This window comes from Gallinula chloropus (genome assembly GCF_964237585.1).
Source record: "Gallinula chloropus genome assembly, chromosome: 14".
Taxonomy (NCBI): domain Eukaryota; kingdom Metazoa; phylum Chordata; class Aves; order Gruiformes; family Rallidae; genus Gallinula; species Gallinula chloropus.
Genome location: NC_140099.1, coordinates 15,323,205 through 15,350,425, shown reverse-complemented (window position 1 = coordinate 15,350,425; position 27,221 = coordinate 15,323,205). Strand labels below are relative to the sequence as shown.

At 39.1% G+C, this 27,221-nt stretch overlaps 1 protein-coding gene across 2 annotated transcripts in view; it reads left to right on the top strand.

Annotated features, from left to right (window-relative positions):
- Positions 1 to 1,902: 1,902 nt before the first annotated feature.
- EML5 (EMAP like 5) overlaps positions 1,903 to 27,221 on the top strand; it is a gene marked incomplete at its 5' end in the record, with an annotated part of 102,105 nt that continues 76,786 nt past the window's right edge. For both annotated transcript variants that reach the window (XM_084270402.1, XM_084270401.1), the window contains 4 exons: positions 1,903 to 2,099; positions 22,586 to 22,745; positions 26,189 to 26,287; positions 26,862 to 26,930. In XM_084270402.1, the coding sequence (XP_084126528.1) occupies positions 1,903 to 2,099; positions 22,586 to 22,745; positions 26,189 to 26,287; positions 26,862 to 26,930 (525 nt within the window). The remainder of the gene's footprint in view (positions 2,100 to 22,585; positions 22,746 to 26,188; positions 26,288 to 26,861; positions 26,931 to 27,221) is intronic.

Sequence of the window (27,221 nt, the reverse complement as noted above, 5' to 3'; positions counted from 1 at the left end):
AGATTACATTTTGTACTTCTAAGATAAACTAGTTGGAAATTTCCAGTCTCTTTCCCTGGCGAGTCTCCCATCTTGGGGTCTCCTGAGAAACTGCAGCTATGAAAGTTCCAAGGTGCTCTGGCTGTTTAGGAAGCAAATGGAAGGGAAGAAGACTTCTTATGATTTTTGTGGAAGCAGCATTTGCTTTATCTGTTGGGGAATACCTATAACTTCTTGTGCTGCTTTTTTTTCTTTCTTTCAAATAATTTAAATTTTTCATGAAAGGGGAAGTTTTCTTGGCTGCATATTTGAGTCATTAATCTCTCTGCAGAACTCTGTTACGTTCCCTGGGTTGTTTTCAGATGTGGAAGTGAAAGCTGCATCTGATCCTGGTGTCATGAAAATACTTATTGTCAGAGCTTGGGAAAAATACTGTCTCTTAGGGTTCTAGACTGAAAGCATGTTAATATAAACCTAATTGGCTAAAATGCTTAAATTCATGTTTTTACAAATAACTTCTTTTCCTAAAACATTGAAAGGAGTAATATAATATTAAATTTACTCAAAAAAGATTTAAATGGAAAAACTCCCACTAACTAAAATGTAAATGGAGTAACAGGGAAAAATGTCTCCAGTATGAAGTAACTTGTTAGAAGTAGATGTTTGGTGAAGAAATGTCAATATGATTAACGGAATAGCAGAAGAGAAAATAGAAGTTGAAAAAAAGAAGATTTAAAAATAAATCCTGTCAGAATACACTTAGAAAGCCAAATCTACGCTGAAACTAATAGGAAAATGACTTGGTTTATTTTCAATTGTTAAACCAGGCTAGTTATCCAGGAGCTTTTGGAACAAGTCAAGTTTATACTGCAAAACTGTTTGCATGATCAGGTAATGCACATTTATTTAGCCTGTTAGGTACTCTACAGTGTGACAAACCTGTGAAGGCGCATGTTCTGTTTACCCAAATCTTAAATGTGGTGGGGGTAGGAGGAGATTTTCCTGCACCACATCCTTATGCAGCACAGAACAGTTCCTTCCCTGTCTATGAGGCAGAAACTGGTGCCTTTCCCACATGAAATGTTCTGAAATTTAAGGATAAAAAGTTGCATCATGGGGAAATTAAGGCAGGGATGGGGAAGTGACTTTTGTGTGCTGAGGCAGGCAGTGGGGTTAAAGAGTACAGGTTCACTAAAAATTACATCTGACACTTTCTTCTTGGATGAAATGGAGCTGGCCTGTTGCTGGGCCCTCACTGAGAGTGGGGGTGCGGAGTGGTTTCCACACGGGGTTGAGGACGGACTCATCCAACCCCGGCGGCTGCCCAGAGTCCGACGAAGGAACCCGAAGGGGCAATAAAAAACTAAACTCGGGGGAGGCCGTTTTTAAGCCTCGCTTAAAAAAAGAAACAAAAAAAAAAGCTTCCCCCAAGGCCCCGAAGGCGCGGTGGTGAGCGCTGCTATCGCCTGCCTTCCCCCCGCGCCGCCATCTCCTCACCACGGCGCCTCGGCCCGCGCTTTCCACCGCTCAGCACCTGCCGCCGCGCGCCCGTCCCGCCGCCAGCCGCACAGGCCCGCCTCGCCGCCTGACGGCGCTGCCCTCGGCGCAGGCGCAGGCCGGGGCGCTGGGGGGGGGGGGGGGGCGGGGGCCGGAGCGGCGCCGCGCCGCGCCCTCGCTCCGCGTCCCGGGCGGTGTCTCAGTGCAGCCATGTCTGGCGGCGCGAGGCGGCGAGGTGGGCTCGGTCGGCGGCGCCCTCTGTGAGGCGGCGGCGGACGAGCGGCGACGGACGGCATTCATGTCGGCGGCCAGGGATTAGCGCGGCGGACACCGAGCCGAGCGGAGGGGGCGACGGGTCGGTCGCCCCCTTCCCGCGGGGTTTCCGGCGGGAGGGAGCCGTACCCGGCTGGCGGGGGCGTGGGGGACATGGCTGACCGGAGCGCGCCGAGCTGCCACCTGCGGCTGGAGTGGGTCTACGGCTACCGGGGTCACCAGTGCCGCAACAACCTCTACTACACGGCGGCCAAGGAGATCGTCTACTTCGTGGCGGGGGTCGGCGTAGTCTACAGCCCCCGGGAGCACCGGCAGAAATTCTACCTGGGGCACCAGGACGACATCATCAGGTACCGCCGCCGCCGGGCTCCATCCCGCCACGGGCCCCGACCCTCTCCCGAGCGCCCCGACCCCCAGCCCAGCTCGTCCCCCGCCCGCTCCGAGCGCCCCTCTGGAGCGGGGCGCGAGTATTCCCCGGCCGCCGCCTGCCCCAGGTGCCGCCCCGGGCTGCGCCGGCAATCCGCGTCCAGTCAGCGCTGTGGGGATCTGGGCAGAGGATCGAAACAAATCAAGGACAGTCAGCGCTTCCTCACCCCCACACTCCCCCCGGGCTTCGTCGCGGGTAGAAACAGCCTGTCGGGTTTAACGGGCCGTGCCGTAGACACCCCCCCCCCCGTCCCTTCCGTCACCGGTGCGTCGTGCCGAAACTTGGAGGGGCGCTTGTGCGCCGGGGCGCCCGGCGTGGCCCGGCAGCCTGGGGGTAGCTGCTTGGTCTCCGGCTGCCCCTGAATGTCAGAGGGCCGGCGGGAGTAGAGGGAGGAATCTCGTGTACGCGGTGAAGTCCGCGGGCTGCGGAGGAGGTTAATCTGCAGCAGGTAGACCTTTGGCTCACGTTTAGAAGGCGGCGATTATGCTGGGAATTAGTGGCCTGTCTGTAACTCATGCAACTTCTCGGGTAATCTTAAAAGGTCAGCCCTTTTTTTTGGCGAAATTGAGTCTTCTCTGGTAGCTCAGCAGCTCACTTGGCAGGGAATGCTACCAGGGGCTGAAGTTCATGAAACAAATAATTACAAGCTGATGTTGCAGAAGAAATGTGCAGGTATCATTTCTTCAATGTATTTTCACTCTAAGGATGCTTTTGTAAGCATGGTGCTGTTATGGATCCATGAGAGAATTTGAGGAGTATGAAGGGCAGATGTGAGAGCCTGAGTCATCAATCCTTTCCCTTCCAGTAGGTGTCATTGCGGATGGATTTTAAATTCTGATTTCCTTTGCTCTTCCTGTTGGGGTAAGAGCTAGCAGTACATGATTTTGTAGGTAATTTACAACACAGAACTTGTTTGTATGATGCTTAGTGCATACCTTCTGGTTGCGTTACTCATACGAGTAACAGGTATTGCCTGTGGAAAGATGCAGTGTCTCTCATGTAAGCTTTTGGACACACTGGAATACTTGGTCATAATGGCCACTTTTTTTTTTTCTTTGTTTAAATCTTCTTGAAGAAATTTAAGTAGTTTTGAAGTATGGCTCTGCATGTCGCTTAGAAGGGTGTCACATCTATAGTTCTCCTTGGTGCTAAAAATGTTAAGAAAAAGGTAGGCAGACAATGTACATTATAGGCTGTTGTACTAGGGTTGTTGAATCAGAAGTTTGAATCACTGGTATTTGCATCATTTAGTGTTTTAACATTCTCATTTTAATCCAGGAAAAAATGTTTCTTAAGAACTGTTAGCTGTCCCTGATATCAGGTGGTTTGGGAAATCGAAATCTGCAACTTCCCATTGTGCTAAGGACCCGGTGGCTTATTACTTGTTCTAATCTGAGGTCCAAGGTTGCCATAGCATGCTATTACACATTTAATACCATGTATTCATGGGTGCTACTGAATGACACCATTTGTTTCAGGGGGGATTTCTTACAGTGTAATAATTACATGCATTCAGCTACAACTGAGGAAGTTGTTTATGTTTTCCTGTGGTAACAGTTTTTTGCTCACACTGTCTCAGTTTTGGTACATTGTGCAACATTTGGCCAAAATGTGACAGAACTCATTATTCAGAATAGCACTAAACAAACAAAAAATCTGTCAAAAGTCAGCAGACCAGCGAAAAAGATAGATGATGACTCTATCTGATTTGTATGGGCACATACTTTGATTTGTGTGGTACCATGACCCGGCATACTGGAGCACGTAGCTTTTGCACTTAAGAAGCATGCAAAATTCTATACAGAAATGTTGGTATGCTTAAAGAAAAATTCTTGATTTAAAACCAGCATGGCTATTTCTAATACTAAGATTAGACTTGCAGTGATCAGTGTCTCGCTGCTTTTTGGAAAAGCAATATGGTACCATTTAAATGTCATCATACTGTACTTTTCCTGACTATACTTGGGTACTTAGATGTAGTTTCAGTATTTAAGGTAGCTACAGTGGAAGGTCAACTATTAAAAAATGGATTTTTCAAATACAAAAAACAGGTCCAAAAATGGGATTATATAATACAGTAATCAGTGTTACTGAATGTTCTCTCTGAAGATAGCAGACTCAACTGTTGTATTGCCAAAAAAAATATATTCCTATATTTTGTGTTTTAATGGGCTCAGCAAGTACTGTCCGAACGCTGAGGCATTTGTGATGTTTGAGTGAAAGCAATGAGAGGATTGAGTGTCATTCTACAAGCGTGGGATCTCATTTGTGAAAGCAGGTCTGGTGTCTGAAAATCTCACGTATTTAAAGAATAAAATTCCATGAGCACAGCTCCATAGCTACAAAGCCTAAGCTGTATATATTGCATGCTACATGGTGATATTATTAGTACTCTTCATTATGAGAACTTCTATATCATTAGCATGTTTTGGATGGCATTCTAATTTTAAGCATCAGTCAGGAAGAGAGGAATTGCAGTTCTTGAGTCAGAGACTGGTTATTTATCTTCCACAGAAAGCAGTATTAGATTAATGGACAGCCAGGAGATACTTTCCTTTGGAAAATTTCTTTCTAGCGCCAGCAGTTAGTTTGTCTTTGGCTGTGAAGTTATTAAACAAAAACCTATAAACCTGCAGTAAGAAAAAAATATATATATAATTAGATGTTTTAAAATAATTTATTTCTGGTAGGAATGTCTAATCTCAATTTTAATCACAGTGTCTGCCACCACAGCCTCCCCCCCCCACCCCTCGCCCCAGCCTCAGTTATCACTGAAAATGTGAGAGCTCTCTTTCATTGTTCTGTCCTTCAGTTCCATCAAAGTCTTTTGGAATAGAAGAGGGTAATTAGGATCACTTGGGGCCTCTTATTAGGCTGAGGGTTTTTTTTAATTGAACAATCTCAGTCATTCAGCTCTAACCTGTCTCTAAAAGGACTTCTATTGCTTTTGGGTTCTATCTTTTGGTTTTTATCTCTTCTAAGAATTACTTTCCAGAAATCAACCCTCTATTCTGGAGGATGGAGAGTATCATGGCTTTGATCTTACTCCCATTTCTTATGTGTCTGCACATTTTTATTATTGAGGTCCTGAGAATATGTGAACACTCGTGGAACATGTCACTTATATGCAGAAGGGCTTTGGAAATTGCATCTTTTGGGAGTGCTGATAACTGAGGTCTTTTTACTGCACTTTTAGGCATAAATAAGAAGGAAAATCTTGTACATGAAATCTCAGGCAACTTACTTTGATAGTGCTGTCCATTGCCAGCAGCACAACTTGGGACATCTGCTGTGTTTGCAGAAGATCCCCTGTCCAGCCTGGGCTGTATAGATGTAGGAGATATGAATTTTGAATTATTCCCACAAAGTTACTGAGGGAATCACCAAACTCGCTTGTGAGGTGTACATTTGCTTTTTCCTCCTCTATTGTAAAGCAAACCATGTCTTGGTGGATTTGGGTTCAGATCTTTTCTTGTTATGTCTTTATAATTTTAGTGGTTTAGAGGAGTCTAGGTTAATTAATATAGGCTGTTCTTCCCTTGTCTGAAAGACTTCAGAGGGTTCATATTTAATCCTCATCTGTATGAAGATTTCAGAAGATGTCCCCTTATAGTATTAACTTGACATACTGGAAACTGATGCTCATCTTGAGGCTGGGCTAGCTGAGGCATGTTTATGTACGTGTACTCTGATGGGCAGTGTGGAAATTGGAAATGCTGATACTCGCCTTTTTTGCCAGGAGACAACCATTTAAAGTTTTTGATGTTACCAGGACTATTCTCCATGCTGACATGCTCTAAGACTTTTAGAATAATTTTAACTTTTGATGCATTCTTTATATATATATGTATTTCCCTCCTCAGTGCTAGCTCTGTCAGTGCTGGTTTGGGTTTTTTTGAGCGTCAGAGTACTGGAATTTTTCTGAGAATTAACTTGTCTTCTGGTATTGATGATACTGCTGAAAAGTAAGAGCAAAAGCTAAGATCAAACTGATTTGAGATCGTTAGTAGATGTAGCTAAAATGCTTATTTTGCTTTGTGTTTGCATCTGTTCTTCAGTTCAAACTTTCTTACTTGTAAGTCTGTCTTTATGCACCATGTTCTCTATGCTGGCATGTAACAACCAAACAACAGTGCAGGTCAACGAAAGAAGAGGAACTACATTTCTTAGTCAAAGGAAGACAAATTAGGAAAAGTTGTTATCCCTCTCCTAGCTTTTTAATATCCATCATGTGAGTTAGCTGACAAATAATAGTGCTATTGTATAATCTTCCTAGAACTTAATTGAGTAGTCACAATTTACTGGTGATAAAGATGTCTGTGATACAGTTATGTTTTGTTGCTAAAGGTAGTAGCTGGCACATCTTATGGTTTAAAAAAATGGTTGAATTTCTGTTAATAATGCCATCTCTAGCTCTGCTGTAGAGCAGCCATAGGCTGTGTCTAATAAGTTCATTTCTCTGCTTGTCTAGAAATCTGTGTATATTTCCTCCTTGGGCTGAGTTGAGGGAAAGAAATAGTGCATTGTCTGCCCTGGGACTCATACAGAGTTCTGTTTTTAGGGCAGACAAAACTTAAAACCTCAGAAAACATTAAAATTCTTTACCATTGGGAATTCTGGTTCCAGAAACTAACAGGTCCCCTCCTAGGAAGGAATTGGTGCTACCTTCAGTTTGGTTAAAAACATCTGGTTCTTACCTCCTTTGTGCCCCTCTTTATCCAAAACTTTAGAGAGGTGTATTGCACAGTTACAGAAACCAGATGTATATACAAGACAGGTAGACAGAATGACAAAGCATTTCTCTGTATTCTGACAGAGATAGGCTCTGGCTTCAGCAGAATAGTTTACTTGTCTAAATAGTGTCTGGTAAGACAGGGGTTTTTTATTTGTTGTTGTGAACTCTGTAGGAATCATCTTGAACTTTGTTTCCCAAGGAGCAAAAAGCAGCCCTCAAAATTCTCTCCACTCTGAACCATGGTCTTTCTGGACACTGTATTTAAACTAACATCCTTTTATATTTAAGAATTTGTCTCAGTGTACAAGGTACTGTCCTGCCTAAGGTTCTGTGATCTTGCTCCTATATTTCAAGGCAAAATAAACCATTTCTTATTAACTTAAATGTTTGTGAGGTTCTAGTGAAACTCAAAATCACTAAAATAATGATTGCTCTCTGGTGTTAGTACTGTCCACTCTGATATTAGTACTGTTAGAAGATTTTTCTACCTGTTGTTGCACCCTCAACATTCATCTAACCACCAGCATCTAAGAAACCACTGGACTCTTTCACCTGCTTTCTAAGACTGTTATGAGGTAATGCTGTCCAGGAGGCAGGACCAGGCTCCCTCTGTGTATGGCTATCAGCTGTGGTTTGCAAACAGGAATTCTAGGAGTGCAGTGATTAGTCACATCCTAGTTTTAAATGACAAGTCTAGTCTTTTCCTCATTCTTTCTTTTTGTTAAATACGCATTGTTATGACTTTGGATGACTAGCAGGACTTTTTCTGTAAAGATGCTGTGCATTTCCACCACCCCATTGTATCATACTGCCTCTCTTTGTTCCCTCTTCATTAGATCCGTGTCACGAGAAAACCTTATGAAAGAAGAAAATACATTTTCTCAGAAAAAGAACCAAACAGGAGCTTTCAGACGAACGTAGAGGGAAATTTCCATCTTTTCTATTCCTCCAGTAGACTCAAGGCTCCAGTTCTCAAAAGCCTCAAGAAATAATTCAAGTAATAGAAAGCTAGGATATCTGCTGTCAGGTTTATTGTCTTGTTCTTGTCTAGAATAAGTGGTATATGTCTCCAACCTAACTCCAGATGACAGTCAAGCACAAAAGTTAAGTAATAGGTATTATGTACAGCTACAAAATTTTATCAGATGGAATTCTGTCAATTGGTTTGGCAGCAGATCTATGAATTCTCACCAAGACTTTCATAATTAGTAGTGTATTTTGGACTCTGAGGAATGTAACTGAATATATGCCACAGTTGCCCCATCAGATGTGTAATCTCTTCTGTCTTTTGCATTACTAATGTGATAGAGGAAAAACAAGCTTCACAATGTTCTGCTGAGGAATTCTTTGTGTGTCCTTGAATTCTATGCAGTCCAGATCTTTCTTTATAGAAGAGAACTCTATTGTTTGTTTATATGCAGAAATGTAATCACTCAAATTATTTCAACAATCATAGCCTTTGAAGAAGGCTAGTCATTCCCCTTTGGATCCTCTAATAACTTTAGTGGAGGAAAACAGGAGTTAAATCCATTTTACAGTTATGCCTCAGGTATGAAGTGGGTCACACGTAGAAATATCTTAAAATGTTCCTTGTCTAATACTTAGGAAACCTACAAGGTGCATACGTTCTTGATTATTGGGGGTAGACCTGGGAAACCACTTCTTAGCTCCCAAAGAAAGTCTTTGATAGGAAACCTTCCTGTTAACTCAGTCCTGGTGGGTCCATGCCCGGACTACTATGCTTACCTTTGGGTTCCCTGGTAAGGAGAGGTACAGTGCTCCTAGAGGGAGCCCAACAAAAGGCTAGAAAGATAGTTCAAGGAACTGGACCATTGCTTCTAAGGAAATGCTGAGAGAACAGGGACCATTTAGCCTAGAGGATGGAAGGCTCAGAGGGAATCTTATCAATATAGGTAAATACCTGGAGAGAAAGTGCAAAGATGGAGCCAGGCTCATTTCAGTGCTGCCCAGTGACAGGGCAAGTGGCTTTATGACTTTTCAACTGAAATCCAAAACTGGAGCCCCAGGCTGAAGATTGGGAGCTTCTGGAATGGGAAGTTCTGTTCCAGAGCTTCACGATTTTGACTACAAGCATCCATTCATGATCTTCACACATGCAAATTTAAGTAAAAAGAGTCTCATGAAAGGCTACAAAGAAATTATTTTTGAACTTAGACATTGGGAGCAGACTGTGGTTTTTTGATATGCAATGGAATCTTTGCTATGAAACCTAATAGTTTTAATAATTTGTATTCTGCAATGGCCAACAGGCTTTGGAGCATGTGCCGGTGCGTCCCTGCTGAAATGGGACGACTGGGGTTCATTCTCCATTTGCATTTGATGAGGAAACTGTGTTCTTGCTTCACAGGGTGAAATCAGTGTCATGCTGAAATTATGTAATGTGTACCATTCTGAGAGGTTTATTACAACCCAAATCACTTGAATAGATTAATTCACCAAGCTAATGTGCTTTTGTGAATAAAGCATTTTCCTTTACTGAGTAAAATATTTGTAGTGGAATGATTTTTCCCCACCCCCTCATCCCTCAAGTTTAGATTTGCAACTTAAAAGTCTTCTCTTTAGCTTATTCTTAGGCTTACATGGTGCCATGTTTGTTTTGTTTATACTAAAGATAAATCCATCTACTCTCACTTTATCATCTCCAGATGTTCTTTAAGGGCATAATCAGTTTATTTCCCTCCATTAAAGAATTCCTGACTTAATGGGACCTAAATTATGTTATAATTAAAGTAATTAGTCCTCCTATCAGCCTCTAGCTTGGGTATCTTTTGACTGTCTATCAGTCATAATGGCATTTCTTACAGCAGAAGTAATTGCTAGGACAGGGAGTGAGATAATTACTGACCGCTTCATTTTATGCCATAGTTCACAAGGACAAAGTTCCAGTTAAGCTCTGGCATCAGCATGTGATCTCAAATTGTCAAATGTGTAAAAGTCTGGTGGGAAGCCTTGTGTTCATATTTTCAATAGATCAGAGGGAGAGAGGAGTGAGAATAATCTGTTTTTTCCTTGAGGAAAGCCAAGTTTTATGAGTAGGTGACTTTATTGTTGAATCTTCATTACAAGAGGTTTGTTGTTAACCGAGAGCTTTGTGTGTTGTCTTTTTAAAAATTCTTTTGTTTGGATTTTGTTTGCTAAAATGAAAATATTTTAGGATTACAGAATAAAATATTTCCTTGATTCAGTTTTGAAATGGGACTAGAGTGTGCCTGTTGTTTAAATATGCCTGCATACCACTGAAAACTTTTATTTTTCTATAATTAAAACTACATGAATAGATATACCAAAAATATCCAACCAGAAGTGAACATCTGAAACATACTAGAAGTTGATTAAAGTAGATGGACACAGCAAGGAGCTACAGGCTTACGAGCTTGCCTTCATGCATCATGCTTTCCATAGCCAGCAGTCACATCACCTTCTGATCTGATTCTGTCAGCGCTTACAGGCAGGGTCAGATCAGGTCAATACTTAAATAAGAAAACATCTTGGTGCTGTAGAAAATGCTTTTCTTGATTTGGTAGTTGGTTCTTTTTCTGAGAAATAATGCGACAACGTGAGGCTCTAGGATGTCAGTGAATAACAGGAAATTTAACCAAAGGCTTGATAGTGTTTCATCATTAAAAAAATTAAAGGATTTTCTGCAGCAATTTTGAGGTCTGTCCTGATCTTTTAGCTTTTCAAAATTACAGTCAAATCAATTATTTTTCTGCTTACTTATGTTTTCAGTATTGTAATTTCCTAGTCTTTCTCTTGATGTAGGTAGGAAAGTGGATTATGTTCCTGGCAGGTTTTTTTTTTAACAGCGTTTGGAAGTTAACTTACTATTGTGTTTACAATGTTACTATGATAGTGATAGACAGTAGCTTATCATGTTCAAATAAACTAATTCTTTTGAAGGTTTAGTCTGAATGAGAAGATTGGGGCTTCTTAATGCAAAATGTAAAGTTACAGTTAAGACGTAAATTAAACTTTAGGTTTAAAAGTGAATTATTTAAGAGTTAATTCACCCCCCTTGTCCCTCTCAATGTTTTAGATTGAAAAACACAGTATGCTAGTTCTGTCTGACATAACAACTAAGAGTTTCAATTTTACTGTAATTATTGACACAAGCACCATAGGCTTTAAAAAAATACACTGCTTGAAACAAAACCTGAAATAATTATAAAACCTCTCCCAGAATAAAAATTATTTATCATTTTATTGTCATCTACAATTTTGGGCTTTTGAAGTTTAAGCTAACATTGACATAAAGCTAAGAAGCTGAAGAATTTACTTTTGCATTTTATAATCTCAAGGGTTTTTTTACTTCAAAATGTAGTTTACCCAGTTTTTTAAAATATTGTTACTTCCCTTAGAGAGTTAAGTTTGTCATTTAAGACAGTACTTTGTCTAGCATCGAGGACTTTTATGAGTAATAAATTATAAGTGTCAGAGCTGCCTAATCTATATTGGTAAGGATCGGTAATACATAATTTAAACTTTAGATTTCTTAAAATACATGAATTACAATGTTGCTAATAGTATTATCAAGAAAAGTGGTTTGTTCACAATGTATTTATTTGACTTGGAATAGTCTCATGCTTTTGGTACTTTCACAGGGTAGGCAAAGTTGCTGAGCACTTTAAATAACTTGAAGAATAAAGTTATATTCCTTGAACTTATGTGGCAGAGTGTGACAGTTCCTCTGGCCATCTTAATAATTCAGCTCAGTGTTTAACATAGATGGTATTGAACTCTCTTCAAAGTATGTATAGTCAAGATTTTCTGCACTGTGAGATTCTGGTATGAGTGCCATTTGGTACGGTATGAACTTCTCTTGGTGCATCAGTGAAGCGCCTTGCAGCATATTATAGTTATATATTAGTTGCTTCCATTAGGGCACAGGTAGCACTGATTTACTCCAGTGGCTACAAAAGACTTTAATTTCTACAAGAAATAACCAATATCATAGCTTGTGTTGCTGTTGTAGTTATTACAATAGTAATAGCTTTTCAAAATGTGGTGCTTGATTTGCACAAGAAAGGTCCTAATGAGCCAAGATTGCCTTACCTCTTGGTTGCAAGAAATATGATTGAATGTTTAAGCCAAGCGTACGGTAAGTGTCAGTCATATATTGCAAAAGATAGAAACTGCAGAGAATTCCAGTGTGGGCACCATATGGTAACCAACCCCAGAAGCGTTTTAGTGTTGACCGACTTTACTTTCGTATGAAGTTTTTGTCTTTCTGCTTCAATTTTGGTCATGAAAGCGGTAAAAGTGATGTCAGCATTACTAAGAAAGAGGACAAACTTTGATATTCATTAGTAGTTGATACCTGAGTCAAGTAAAATCAATCTTGGAGACATTTTCATCAGCCTATGAATATGAAGGCCCTGTCCTGACATATTGATTGTTTTGAGAATAAGTGAGATATTCCACTTCTATGCTGCGTTTAAATCAAGAGGTCTTGATCAAGCTGCTGGAGGATACCTGTATTAGTGCATCTCCAGGGAATTAGTATAACTCTTTAGAATAACTTTCCTCTGCTTAGTTGAAAAAGACTTTCCTTAACTGTGAATACTCATTAATATTGAGAGGCTTCCTCATAGACTCTTCTTTTGAACAGGGTCTGTAAGATGGTGCCTGATGCTTATCGTTCCATGGAAGCCCAGGATATTCTGATATTACTTCAGTAGATAAAGCAGCCAGTCCTTCCAGATATTTTTCTGTTTTCTAATGTCATGTCGCTGCTTGACCTTCCAAGCATTTTCAGTGGAGTTTTCTTTATAGTGCCTATTGCTTTGGCCTGCAGACAGGGTGAAACAAGACTGACATCTGTATGCCCAGATTGCTCTGATTCTTTTGCTTTAAAAACGTGTTACTTTCTTTTATTTTAGCAATTAAAAAAACCCAAACCAACAAACAACCACCTTATGTTAAGTCGCAGTGTTAACAGTGATGTCTGACTTTTTATTGCTTAAATATTCATGGAATCATCTTTGTCAGATATTTGTAGGACCTCACTGTTTTGAAGGTATCTTGGTATTATTTGTCTGTGGAATAGCATTGCTTTCCATCAGAGTGATGTTCCTGTGCTGAAAAGCAGTGGATTCATACAGTGGGAGTATTAACTCCTCTTGAGCTGTGAACCATAATGCCCCTTTTTCTGAGCTGAGGTAAGTCAGCTTATTTTACTTTAGACCATCTAAATGTGAACAGAATTACTAGGTTTTAAGATAGGTATGTGCAATTAAAGGAATCTTAAACATATGCTTTAGAATCATAGAAGCTGTTGGGTTGGAAGGGACCTTTAAAGGCCATCTAGTCCAACCCCCGTGTGGTAAGCAGGGACATCTTTACTAGATTAGGTTGCTCAGATCCCCACCAAGCCTGAGTTAGATTATTTCCAAGAGATTTCTTTGCGTTCAATTTGGCTCACAAACTGCTGGCATGGATATCTAGTCTCAGAACCAGGACCCTATCTTCGGAAAATCCTCACCTGGGCCTAGTCCAGTAGATAGTGGGTAGGATTTGTGGCTGGCACAGGACATCTGAGCAGAACTTAGCATTCTGTTCATGTTTGAACTTTCCTCTTCGCAAGGATTGCTATGACTTGGAGTGGGTGTTTCTTGGGGATTTAAATTACATAGTTATGTGTCCATAACTGTGGTGAAAATAACGTCATTTTGGACGATCAGCTTTATAGGTACCACAAGTGGTACTTCCATTGGTGGTTTAGCCAGGTCTGTGACAGATATATTTAATATATTATAATAATTGCACAATTAATTTATAATTTTATTTAATAATAAATAAAATATCTCCAAACTGAAAAATCATTTTTCTAAAGTGCTCACAGCTACAGTAAAATCATAACATTTGCACCTCTAGGTCATACTTTTTGCTCCTTGGTATGAAATGTATTTTTTCTTTACCAGCATTGGAGAATGAAATCTGTAGATGTGACATAGTTTCGTAACAATGTTCTAAAAAACTAGATGGAAGAGAATCGTTACTGCTGTACTTCCTTCTATTTAGGTGGTGCATTTCTTATGACTGAATTTAGTTGGATGTAATGTTAAAAATAAGAGTAACCCTTCAATTTTCTGAATTATAGGGTGACTCAGTTTAATAATAAGGCTCTTGAAAATGTCAGACTATGATACAGATGCATGCAAACACTATACATACACACAATTGGGAAAATAATCCAAAACATACTTACAGGTTACAGTCACTTAAAAACATTTATGCATTTTAATAAATAAAGTGAGTAGTGGTGAGATGTCTCCATTTTGTCTAGACAGCATGTATGCAGAATGAGTGGATTAACTCTGTGTTTTGGTTAGCTGACAACTGTATAAATCATTTCCTGACTTCTAGAACTGTGTTAATCCTTGTTCCCTGTTTATAGTCCCTCTACAAGAGCAAGCAAGGTGAATTATGCTTTATTTTAGATCAAGACAAGGCATCTGACAGCATTTGGAAATTGCCTGAAGATTGTGTTGAGTGTGATATTTTAAGCTAAATAGGCTTCCAGAGTACTTAGGGAAATAACAGGAAAATTTGAAGAACACTTAAATTTTTGGTTTGGTGTATTTTAGATTGAGGTTGCACTTTAGATGATATTTGTGTTTTTAGTTACAGATTCCTGTTCTACTTACTGCTTTATTAATTGCTTTTTCTTCTACCATAGAAAGTAATAACATAAAAATAAATGGAACATTATTAAGTAATAAATGAATTTGTAAATAATTGTGGTTACAGCATATGCTTATAATAATGAGTGTACAATACATTACCTCATTGGGAATAGTCAACTGGATTGGTATTCTTGTGAGGTAAATATAACTTCAGGGCAGAAGAATTTTATTTTCTTGAAAGTGTTGCTCATGAATGCTGTTTATCCATCTTCCCTTTTTAAGAGGTTATTAGTGAATAAATCCTCAAGCCCACAGGTGAAACATCTTTAGTTTTCTGCCAAATGCACATTGACCCTGGAGTGCCTTTAGTATTCTTGCATTTTCTCATGCTTCTTTCCTATTTTGTTTATGCTTCTTGTACTGTGTGGTGGTGGTGTTTGTTTCAGTGGACAGTCTTCCATGTAAATACTTCTGTTCTCTGGCCTTCAACACATTTTTACAGTTCTTCTGAATGATGGTTCAGATGTTGTCCTAACTTTAAAGTGGTATCTTGGCTCATTTCACCTTTCTGGGCATGAAGTTAGATGCTGAGATGGTAAATTTGAGATGTGTTACGTATGTCCTTGACTATCCTTTTCTGAAGGGGAACACCTCTAACGCCCGCAGAACACTGGGAGGCCTGGTGTTCTCAAGAGCTTGGGAAGAAACCTAGCGTATCTGCAGTCTCCAGGGTAGGAAGGATTGTCTTTGTGCTCTCTTCTACTCTAAACCTTCTTTGGTAATGAAATACAGTCCATTGAAGCATTGAATATTGTGCTTATCTCGGCTTATTTCACTGGCAGCTCTGTCACTGCCTTCTTCCCACTATTCCTTATTTTAAGCCAACTGCTAATTTTATCAGGGTGACCTTTCAGAAGAACCTTTGAGAAGTTGTCACTAATTATTGTGATTCTGCTCTTGAATATTCAGATAAGTTCTCACATATTCTGATGAGGATTTTTGAAATATACCCCGTAAGAGAGAAGAATGAATTGCTGTTTAATCTACTTGTTCAGAAATATGAAAGAAAATTGTACAGTCTGTGATTTCGCCCTCCCCCCTTGATGTAACACTAGAAGATCTAGTATAAATTTCAAAAATACTAGAAAGAAGATTAATCTAGTAGTTAGAAACTTTTGTAAATCTCTCAAGAAGGCAACCAGGAATGACTGTATGAAAGGTTGTTTGAAGGGTTTTATCACGATAGTGAAAGATTTAGAAATAAGAAAATTCTGTGTATCAAGCAAGTTTATCTATTTAACTTCTGAGTTTAGAAACATGAAAAATAACTTTTCTAGAGATAATTTTTTAAAATTTTCCTGGTTAAAATATTTGGGTAAATGCTTCTGTGACCTTAAATAATTTATTCCATATATTTCTCTTTCAGCAAACAGTGCACTTGGTTCTTGTGCACTGAAAAATGAGAGTGATTGTAACTGATAAGAATGTTTGTCATTCAGATTCCCTTTCCAGCTGGTATTTCATTGCAAACTTTTTTTGAAATTAAATTGGTTCTGATTTTGTAGCCATACTTGTCTCAGTGTCCACATAATTAAGTGGTTACAGCAGGATAATCTTTACTTAAGCTAATAATTAGTTTCTTAGCTTGTAAATTGGTTGGAATGGGAAATCAATTTCCACTTTAATTTTAGGCTGGCACAGTTTTTTCATCTGTGATTGTGTTGTAGGTATGTATACTTTTTGCCACTGGTATTCAGGAGGGAAGAACTGGTTTCTAATTTTGTGATTGACAGATCCTAACCAATTAACAATGCCAGCTGATTTGCGAGGGGAGTGTCTTTGGAGTCATCAAATATAGTGACCCAAAGGACTGAATGGCTGGGCTGCCTCCCCCTTTTAGTTATTGACAGCTGATTGTAGTACCTCTTCCTTCTGCAGATCTTGCTCTTCACTATTACCTTTCTCCTTTTTTTTTTGGTTGCTGGTTCCTGTGGGGGCTTAGTAGTATATTTCTATTAATGGTTTAAAGAATGAGTCCTGAGTCCTTGAAGGACACTGGATTTTTTTTTTTCCTTTTTTTTAGGTGGGATTCCATTCCTTCATTACCTTCAGACTTTTATTGTGTCACGTTTTTGTACCACCAGTTACTGTAATCAGGATTGCTTCTTTTATATGAAGAGCTAGTAGAAGATAATATGACATTGTCTTAGCACATTTATCTCCAAATCAGTTTGGAGTACACAATATTTCTAACTTTTCTGTGAAAAGAGTTTCTGGCTAGGAAAATGCAAGTAATTTTGGTGCTATCTTTTTGAAGGCATGTTAGAAAAGAAACTCTCCCTAGACAGTAAAGACCTGGTGATGAGTGTCAAGAGCATGTAGAATTTGGAAAAAGAACTGCCTCCCTCTCTCTACTAAATCAAAAGGAGTTCTCCTGTTGGCACTGGCAAAATCATTCATATCTGAAAAGAAGGGGGTTATCTTTTATTTTTGAACTTTTATTGAGAGATGGTAACTCTTGTACTAGAAATCTTAAGCCAGTCCCTTCCCCAGCAGTGCAGGATGTGACTGTGCAAGGCAAAAATAGGCATCTGGGTAAAGTGGCAAATAGTTCCTAGAATCTTTTTCGTTGGTTTTCATATTTTATCAGTTGGGAACGTTGCATCAGTGTTACTGTAGTCACCCTCTAACCCTCTGTAATTTCATCTTTTCTTTGTGGGGTTTTTGGTTTGGCTTTTTTTGAAGCCCTGCCCCACCCCCTGCCCCCCTTCCCACCCCCCACGCTGAGTCTTGGCGCAAACAGGAGCCCAAAGTGATTTTTAGGATTCTCTAGGCTGCTAACACATTCAGATCCAGGAGGGAGGAATAGGGTATGATAATAAGATAAACTGCAGCTGGGAATAATCAGTGTACAGTTTTAGTTCCTTCTCCCTGTTTCCAGTACAGACTCTCTTACTTGGAAGTTGGATGCTTGTACAATTTTAGGAATCTTCAGAAGGCTATATTTAGCGTGGTAGGTGCTATGACAATCATTATATGGAAGACCTAGTTGTGATGCTCCATGGTGAGTACTGCTTTGTTTTGTCCATGGAAAGTAAGTGTGCTCTGACTCGATCTATTTAAACTTTGATGAGCCATGTTTGCTGATTACAGCTCTTTCTGCTTTATCAACTTAAATAGTATGACAGAAATTGCTTTTAGTTTCTCCTGTCATTGTTTCTGGGGGAATATGGAGAAATGGGAGCAAATAAGAAAACAGCCACAACTGTATGAAAAATGTTTCTAAGCATGCAGTTAAAATATTTTTTTGTATTTACTCAAAGAAACCATTTCACACTGGAAATTAACTCTTAATTAATAGATACCTGAGGTGCTATCATTTTACTGCAGTATTCTTTTGTGCGTTTTTACTGGTGCCCTAGTTTTATGAAGCTCAGGAGTAGTCACATGAATATATTCTTGGATTTTCCTCCAATATTGTTGCTAAGGAAACATCATCTTTAATACTGTATCCTTGTCTGCAGCTTGTCTGTATTAATCAATGCCTGTTAATGCTCAGCACAAACGAAGTAAAGATGGAAAAATCTTAATTTCTTTTTATAAAGTAGTTTATTGCAGACTATTCTTCAAGATCCCCCGCCACTACAAACCTCACACAAATTTGAGGCTTGCATCCATCTTTCTGGTCTCATGCCAAACAGATAAAGTATAGGCACTTTTAATGCCTTTTTTTCTTCTCATAGGCTGCCATTAATATTTAATATAATTAATCTAATGTAGGTATTGTACAGTGTATGGATCTGGTCAAAATGGTGGGAATGTTTACATGCTGCTCTAAAACGGAGAAAGAACCCTTTCTGTATGAAGTATAAGTGAGGAGCTTGAATGCACTAAATTGAGAAACATACCCCTTTCCAGTATACCATTAACTGTAATACTGTATTTCATCCTGATTTGATTATCTATCTAGGAAAAGACGTCAGAGATACCAGTGGAAATCTCAGTTCTCTACAAGTCCAGCTATTTGGTTTTGTTGCAATAGTGACAGCATAATTTTCAAATTTTCTACCTCTGAACTCTTCTGAAAAGTATCAAATTTTATAGCCAATTTCAAAATTAATTTGACTTAGCAGCTTGTTAGTCTAATTTCTGCTTTGTTTTATGGTCACTGTTGCATTTTGGACATTTTCCTTCACAGCTGCTTCTTCAGAGACACTCTGGTAGATCTAGCATCTGTTCTTGAAAAGCCCTGATCAGAGAGGCCAGAGGCAAGCAAGAAGGCCTGAAGAACTTGTCTCATTAGGAATATTTGTTTCCTTTTTTGGATAAGCAGCAATATGTCATTCATCAGCTTAGTCATCGTTCAAGTAAGAGGAAAGAAATAAAGCACAAGTTTACAGTCTAGCTGTGTGGGCTGGATGCAAGCACAGTTTCAGCAGTCTAACCTGGTTAGATTCCTCCTCCTTCTTCCTAGGAAAAAAGGTGCAAAAAAGTCTGTGTGAGGGGGTCAGTGTGCTTAAGTCTCCACAGCCCACCAGCAGCTTCAGAAGCTGTCTTAGGAGGTGAGCCACACTTAACTTTTCTGCCTTTCCTCATGGACTGTTGGAATGGTATTTGAAGTAGTTGCTTACTAACCAAATAGTTGTATGCTATGAACAACTCTGTCGAGGTGTCTTGGAGATCACCCAGGATATCCAGAAACAACTGGTGCTGCTCACTGATCCTGTTAACTGCATCATGCTCATGAGTCAAGGCAGGCCCCGCATAGCAAATGTTTATGGTTGTCTATTTCTAGGCCCATTCTAGTTCATAGAATCATAGGATGATAGAATCACAGGGGATGGAAGGGACCTCGAGAGATCATGGGGTACAACCCCCTGCCAAAGCAGCTCCCTAGGACAGGTCGCACAGGTCGGCATCCAGACGAGGCTGGAGTCTCTCCAGAGAAGGAGACTCCACACCCCCTGGGCAGCCTGTCCCAGGGCTCCCTCACCCTCACTGGGGAAAAGTTCTTCCAGATGTTGCTGCAGAACTTCCTGTGCTCCAACTTGCAGCCATTGCCCCTTGTCCTGTCCCCACAGACCACTGAAAAGGGGCTGGCCATTTCCCCCTGCATCCCATACTTCAGATATTTGTAAACATTGATCAGATCCTCCCTTAGTCTTCTTTTCTCCAGGCTGAACAGCCCCAGCTTATTCAGCCTCTCCTCACAGGGGAGATGCTCCAGGCCCTTAAGCATCTTTGTAGCCTCCTCTGGACTCTCTCCAGGAGATCCCTGTCTTTTTTATCCCAGGAAGCCCAGAACTGGACACAACACTCCAGGTGGGGCCTGACCAGGGCAGAGCAGAGGGGGAGGATCACCTCCTTCGACCTACTGGCCACACTCCTCCTGATACCCCCAGGATCCCGTTGACTCTCTCAGCCCCCAGGGCACACTGCTGGCTCATGGCCAACCTGTCATCAACCAGGACCCCCAGGTCCTTCTCCACAGAGCTCTTCTCTAGCAGGTCATCCCCCAGCCTGTACTGATACAAGCGGTTGTTCCTTCCCAGGTGCCAGACTCTCCACTTGCTTTTGTTGAATCTCATCTGGTTTCTCCCTGCCCAGCTCTCCAGCCTGTCCAGGTCTCACATTGTTTTCTTTCTGCACTCAGGAGCTATTTACAGTACACTGCTCAGGACTGTTTTAATAGTGAAAGTTCCTGAATATGTGAGTTGTACCAATACCTTTACTCTAGAGGTTAGATCAAGATACTATATTTTTGTATTAATTGCTGTGACTACTGTAAGGCTTGCTTAATCACTCATATTCCAATGTAAGAACTGAAAATGCTTAAAACTGGAGTCTAATCCTTGAGTTTTGATCAGGACTCAAAGTTGCATACATGGAATTCGGTATGGTGCCCCGTGGCTATAATAACAACCAAGACTTGAATATTAAAGAAAAGCATCTCATCATTCATGGTTGACATGAAAATCATACAAGCAAGCGTGTCAGATCCTTTTCTTAGTGTTGGTAATAGAAATAGCAGTCCCTTGACACTTCCCGTGCTTCCTTTTTCCATCTGCCCTGATAGGCAGTAAGATAAAATACTTAGAAGTACTTTAACCTGTCCTTCACTCCTTGGTCTGGAAGAAACGGAGAGGGAAGGGTGTTTTCAGGTAAGGATTCTTCAGCTACTGCCAATACTGTTCAGTTTCCCTGAAATTCCTGCATATTGGCATTTAAAAGAAAAGCTTGCTGTTTTATAGCAACTGTGGTATATTTATTTTCTTCCATTTTCAATGACTGTCTAGAAAGGTGGTTTGCAATTTCCTATAGAGACTGAAGTGGTAGGGGAAGGATGTTGGTAATTCTACAGTGTTCTCTGTTGTGATTAAAATACAGGCTTTGGATCTTAATTTGTGCTGCATTATCTCATATCAAGGTAGAATTTGAGCTCAGTTGTTTAAGCCAGTATTTTATATCATAATATAGAAAGAAGTGTTACTGTGATACTGCTATTAGTTATTATTTGCCACTTACTATTTAGAAAGAGATGAAATGTTCTCTGTATTAACCTAATACGCTTTGAGTGGAATTAGGTGGCACACCTGGTCTAGGACAATGTTTTCCTGGCCCTTGGTAGGGCCTTTCCCACTGTCACTGCCATCTCTGATGTATTGCGTTTGTTGCTTGTAGTCTGTGGTTAAAAACATGCCAAGCTGATACTTGGTTGCTGAAAGTGTTCTGTCAGGTGTGGTGTGGGGGTGCTTTTGCCTGTGTGTGTGTCCGGGGTGGTGCCTGAGCTGTTTTCAGTTGCAGTTGTGGGGTGGTTTTCGCTTCTCTGAAACTGCACGATGCACCAGCAGCAGAGCGAAGTACAGGACTGAAGTGATTATAAGTCAGTCATAAGACTGCTGTGTGTTTGCTTTTACTGTTTGTTTCAATCTATGTCCTTTTTGTTTTGTTTTCTTGCTTATTCTTTTCGCTTCCTTTCTCCTCTTGAATTTCTGTATTGTCCATGTGGTCTTATCTCTCCCTCTCTGTGGTATCATTGTAAAAATCAGATAACTTTGAATGCAACATTTTCTCCCCTTCCAGATGCTTTTCTTATTTCTCCATGCGCACACCATCTGCCTTTGTCTGCTCTGGGAGATGTGCAGGTGTTGGTCAGGATTAGGTGGCAGAACTAAAGTGAAATGCAAGAAATTTTGCCTGCCAGCTCCTTTCTCTGTTGTTTTTTACTTATGAAGTTTCTCTGTCAAATGAAGAAGGAAGGGAAGAACCAGAGAAGTAACTCTTGGATTGAAGAGAAATGAAGTGGGGAAATGTTGGTTGCTTGATCCCAGTGTTGAGGATAATGCAGAGATAAAGAGAAATTGCCACAGAAAAGTTGGAAGGTCCAGAGGCTTTTTACCTTTTGTAGAAACTTTGAAGTTAAAGGCTCCTCTAGAAGTTGTGCATGAAGTTGTCAAGTGATATGAACCCACTGAAATGCTATGTTAAAATAGAAAGAAGAAAAAGTGTGTTGCAAAGCGTTGTATGACTTCATGAAATACTGGGCAACTTCTAATGTCGTTTTCTCTTGCTTTTTTTGTATATAGAAAACTGGCTTGTCTTTTCAGTTAGATAGAATGCATGTCTCCATTGGTAATAGATGTGTAGATAACTAAACACTAGCATTTGTTGTCCATTCATTGTATTTTTAAATGTTAAGGAGGAGAAGGGGAAAATAGGTAGGTTTGGTTTTTTTTTTTTTTAGTGCATGAAAATCTGACCCTGACCTAATTTAATAAAATCTGTGTTTTGGAATGGAGAAGTAATGACAGTTAGTTTAATTGGAGAAAATTTGAAGGTTCAAATTCAAGAAGGGTGGTGGCTTGTACTGTACTGGGGAATTTTACAGCTATTGTGGAATCTATGATACAAAATGACATTGATATCTACTCTTGGTAGGGAAATTTTTTAAGGGAAAAAATTAATGAAACCTACTAGGCAAATGTAAAAGTTTCATGCAAAAATATTTTGTATCTGTTTCTTTGGCAGCCTTGCTTTGCATCCTGAGCGTGTGTTGGTGGCAACAGGTCAAGTTGGAAAAGAACCATATATCTGCGTGTGGGACTCTTACACTGTGCAAACTGTCTCTGTTCTGAAAGATGTTCACACACATGGTATAGCTTGCTTGGCTTTTGATTTAGATGGTCAGGTATGTAATTAATATTCCTTTTCAAAAAATAAGATTCCTGACAGATTAAAAAAAATATATTTTTTTAAAGGAAGTATATTGTGTTTTATCTGCTTAGTCTCTAGTTGGCATTAGGACTGACAAATATTCACATTTTCCAAGAACAGTATAACTTCAAAAGAGTTTTGACTGAAGATGAGGTGGCAGGGAGGTTCTTATGGCCTGTAAGTACTGGGTTACATCAAATGGTTGGAGAGGACCTCCATATTCAGGGGTGTGTCTTGTGCACAAAGTGATGTGTTACTTGGACTCCTCACTCCCCTTTTCAGTCATGCATTTTACATGCATTGGTGGCTCTCTCCATTTTGATTGCCTGTTCAGACTCATGTATCCTGGATCTAAGAGTCAAGGAAAATATTTTACTAGATTCAAAACATTCTCTTGAGTAGTAAATTGGTTCTCAGAGCTGTTACTTAAAAGGGAGATCATTTTTACCAGACACTTGATCCTATGAGTAAAGAGGCTTTCTGGATTGATCTATTCAGAATGGAAAATACGCATTAGGTAGCAGCGGAAGAGCTGTTAGCCATGAATGTCCTTTCTTTGGTTGTGCCCTCTGGGTTTATACAATACTACTTTCCCTCCCACTTAGCCTTACAAGGTGATACTCAGATTTAGCTATGTTCTCAGTTCCTTTTGCTTGCTAAAAAGTTCTTTATATGTTACTTAGTAAATACTTCAGTGAGGATGTACTGTTGAGACCCATTGCTCTGCTTATTAAACAATACCAAATGGAGCTCTGTTGAAGACAAATAGAAGAAAGCCAAGCTGTAGCCTGTTTCTGTTAAAACATGCTGTAATTGTAGTGAGAGTTTGAGTTTGTTGGAATTAATTACAGAGTTTATCATGTAGCTTTCTCATTATTTAGAGAATCAACATCTAGAGTCAGCTTCTTTCTAGTACATCTTGTCTACTTGACAGCAATATGCTTTCTGTTATCTCTGTAAATTTGTGTTGCTTCCTAACTTGATTAACTTTAGTAATTTAAAGTAAAAAATATATCTAATTAGGACTGAAGTCCCCTAACTGTTTTTTAGAATGCAGTCATGCATCCTTTGTGTATATTGGATAGATTTGAGTGTGTCTCTGTATGTAATTTGTTCTAGGAATACCCAGTACTATTTCGTATGTTTAAATTCATAAATGGCCAGAATTTAGGCTTTTCTCAGCATTTCCATATGATCACTCTTTTTTCATGGCATTTGTTAGAATTTTGTGGTCACCAAAGAAATCTGGGTACAGATTTTTAAAGATCTCCATCTCCAGAATTGTCTCCATATGGAAATAGAGTAAACCACAATTCCAGCTCAAAAGACCTTCAAAATATGTTTATTTACATCTTGCCTATCCACTTAAATCCAAATTTGTGAGAGTCCCTAATGAGTTTCTTTTAGAGGCTTTAGTGTTTGATATTAAGCGTACTTATTTGATATATTTAGCATATTTATATGGAATTTGGTTTAGTAGGCTGAGATATATATATATATACTGACATCACGACACAAGCAGTTGCAATATAGATATGAATCACAAGAAAAATGTGGTTCCTATATAATCACTCTAACAGCGCTGGGCATCTTCACTCACTGGGAGGCAGTATTTGGCTTGAAGTGGGGTCAAGCCCATTGCCCTCTTCAAAGTTTGTTTTATTAGTTGTTCAGTTTTTATACTTCATGTTGGGTTGTGCCTCATACACACTCTCCTTCCCACACCCAACTGGTCTGGCTGGCTCAGGAAGACATTATTTATTCTTTATTAATTACCCTTTGTGAATTGTTTTGGGGAACCTTATAATTCACTGGTGTAGCTGCATTATCTAAAATCAAGGTTACCCTCCAGTCTCCCTGGTGTTGAGAGAAGTTCAGCTTACTCTGTGGTACATTCTTCTCTGAGCCCTGCTCCATGGTGGTGGCATGCCAGTTGGTAACAAGATTTTCTAATTCTTAGGAGAACTAAGAACATAATTTAGTCTCCCTTTTTCAGAAGTCACTGTATTAGCTTATGTCTAGAAAGGCATCACCCAATTTTGTTGTGATGGGTATGCAGTAATTGTAAAACTGGTCTTCATTTACACCTCTCATTCTGCAGTAGGACTGGAATTTAACTGCTTGGAGTGTAGCTGGAATTGAAACTGATGTTTCTTCTGATAATGCTTTCAAAGATGGAATAGATAGGTTGGATATTACAGTATCTGAAAAATTGTTAGCACTAATAAATAGGGAACACACGTAACAATTGCATTTAACTTATTACTTTTTTTCTTATAATCTCGGAGCTTTTCAGACAGTAAAGGAATTATGTTATTTGGAATAGTTTGAGAAAAAAAATACTTACCTTTTGAGTTTGTTTGCTTGTACAAACTCACTTTGATAATCTACATAGAAATTGTAAAAAAAGAATTGTCTTTAATGTGCATCAGTATTAATTGAACAGTGAAAAAAACTTTGTCTTAAAGATTTGCAAAGCTTAATTTATTCAAATTAAGATGTCACAATCCGTGTGTAAACGGAAAAAAAGACTTTAAAAAGAGTCACTCAATTTTTATCCAATCTTTAATACTGTTAATCTTTGAGAATTTCTGTAGGAAAAGTAACATTTTGACTGGTTAACAGATATAAAAGAAGTGTACTGTTGGCTAATACGGTCGATAATTTCTGTCAAGAAATCTGTGCAAAACATCTTCACAGTTGGAGACAAGACAGGCTGCACAGTATAGAAAGATCTCAAACTTTTATTTTTCTATATTTTTTTTAGAACAATCTCTTTGTCCTTCCTGGATCTACAGTATAAATGACTTCAGACTCTTTCTGGGTGTTAAACACTGTGTTAGATTTGTACATTGAGGGTCTTGTTGGATTATGGTTTGAGAAAAGATTCAGAAAGGTAGAGTTACTAGTATGTGTTTTGAAGAATCAAGCAAAAGACCCAGTTCTTGTAGCTGTTTTTGATCTTTTGTTGTTGTATTCATTCTTGTAGAAGAAAATATTTTTGACTTATGTTTCATAAATTTGTAAAATAGGTACTTAAGTTCTCTAAGTTATGAGTAATTAAAGGTAAATGTGTGTAATTTCATTAACTTTGGTGAAATTATTCCTTTTTGGAAACATCTGACTTCTGCTTGCCACGTGCTATATAGTATTACATATAATATGTATATTAAATGTTATAAATCAGAAATATGGTTTTATTCAAGAGGAACTTCTTTACGATCACAATGTCCTAACTGAAGAGATGGATCTGTGGAAGTTTTGGCATAAGATTTGGTATCTTTAGTTTTCTTCTCTATTGAAGTGTGGCTATTGCTTTTAACTCAAATATGTTATGAGATTTGTTATAATTCAAAATGATTAATTTAGGTTTCATAAATACATTAAGTTATGTTTATTGATTTGTGACATTTTTAGCGTTTGGTCTCTGTTGGATTGGATTCAAAAAACACAGTTTGTGTATGGGACTGGAGAAAAGGAAAATTGTTATCAATGGCTCCTGGTCATACAGACAGAGTAAGTATAATTCAAGAATTTGAGCGTCAGTACAATTTTAGTTTGGTAAACCCTGTCTCTGTACACATACTAGACCTGTGTCTGAACAAAAAACATTACATGTTTTAGGAATTCAATTTGCATGAAGCTTGGATGTGTAAATGTTTAAGATCTGTACATTTATTTCCAAAAGAAAATGTGTAATTCTCTGCTTATTTGTGTATGTTTTGTTGAGACTGTAAACATGCAAGGGATGTGCAAAATTAATGTACTTCCTAGGCCCTAATTTGGGGAATCCTAGACTCTAATATGGGAAATAAAATGCAAAGTCTCTTAAATTTTTGTAGTCTGTTAATGAACTTTTCTGTTGTTTTATCATGTGTTGTAACTATTTAGGAAAAAACCTCAGACATAACTAATATGAGCTATACAGTGCAATTCCAGTATTGAATGAGGGGATAAAAAAATCATTCCATCAGTTCCATTTAAAGGACTGCAGACTGTGTATTAATTTGCTACAAATTTTTGCTACATTTTAATTGTCTCATACCAGAAAGGCCACCTCTGCTGAAATCCTTGGGGTTTTTTTATGCAGATATTTGATATTTCTTGGGATCTGTACCAGCCAAACAAGCTCGTCAGCTGTGGTGTAAAACACATCAAGGTAATGAAATCAATGTTATTTCATACAGTATGTAAGATGCAGTGTATATGTGTGTGTGTGTGTGTGTATGTATGAAAGATCCTCTGTAGGAGTAATACTAGTCCTTGGGAACTGTAAGCATGGATCACACCTGACTACAACAGACATTTTAAAAGATATGTGTATCTGTAGAAAGCAGCCTGTCTCTGCTCAAAAGAGTTTATGCCCTGACAGAAGGAATGTAGAAAGAATTGGGCAGTCACCTGTAGCATCATATGTAATAACCATAGCGTAATTTAAAATTTAGGTTGT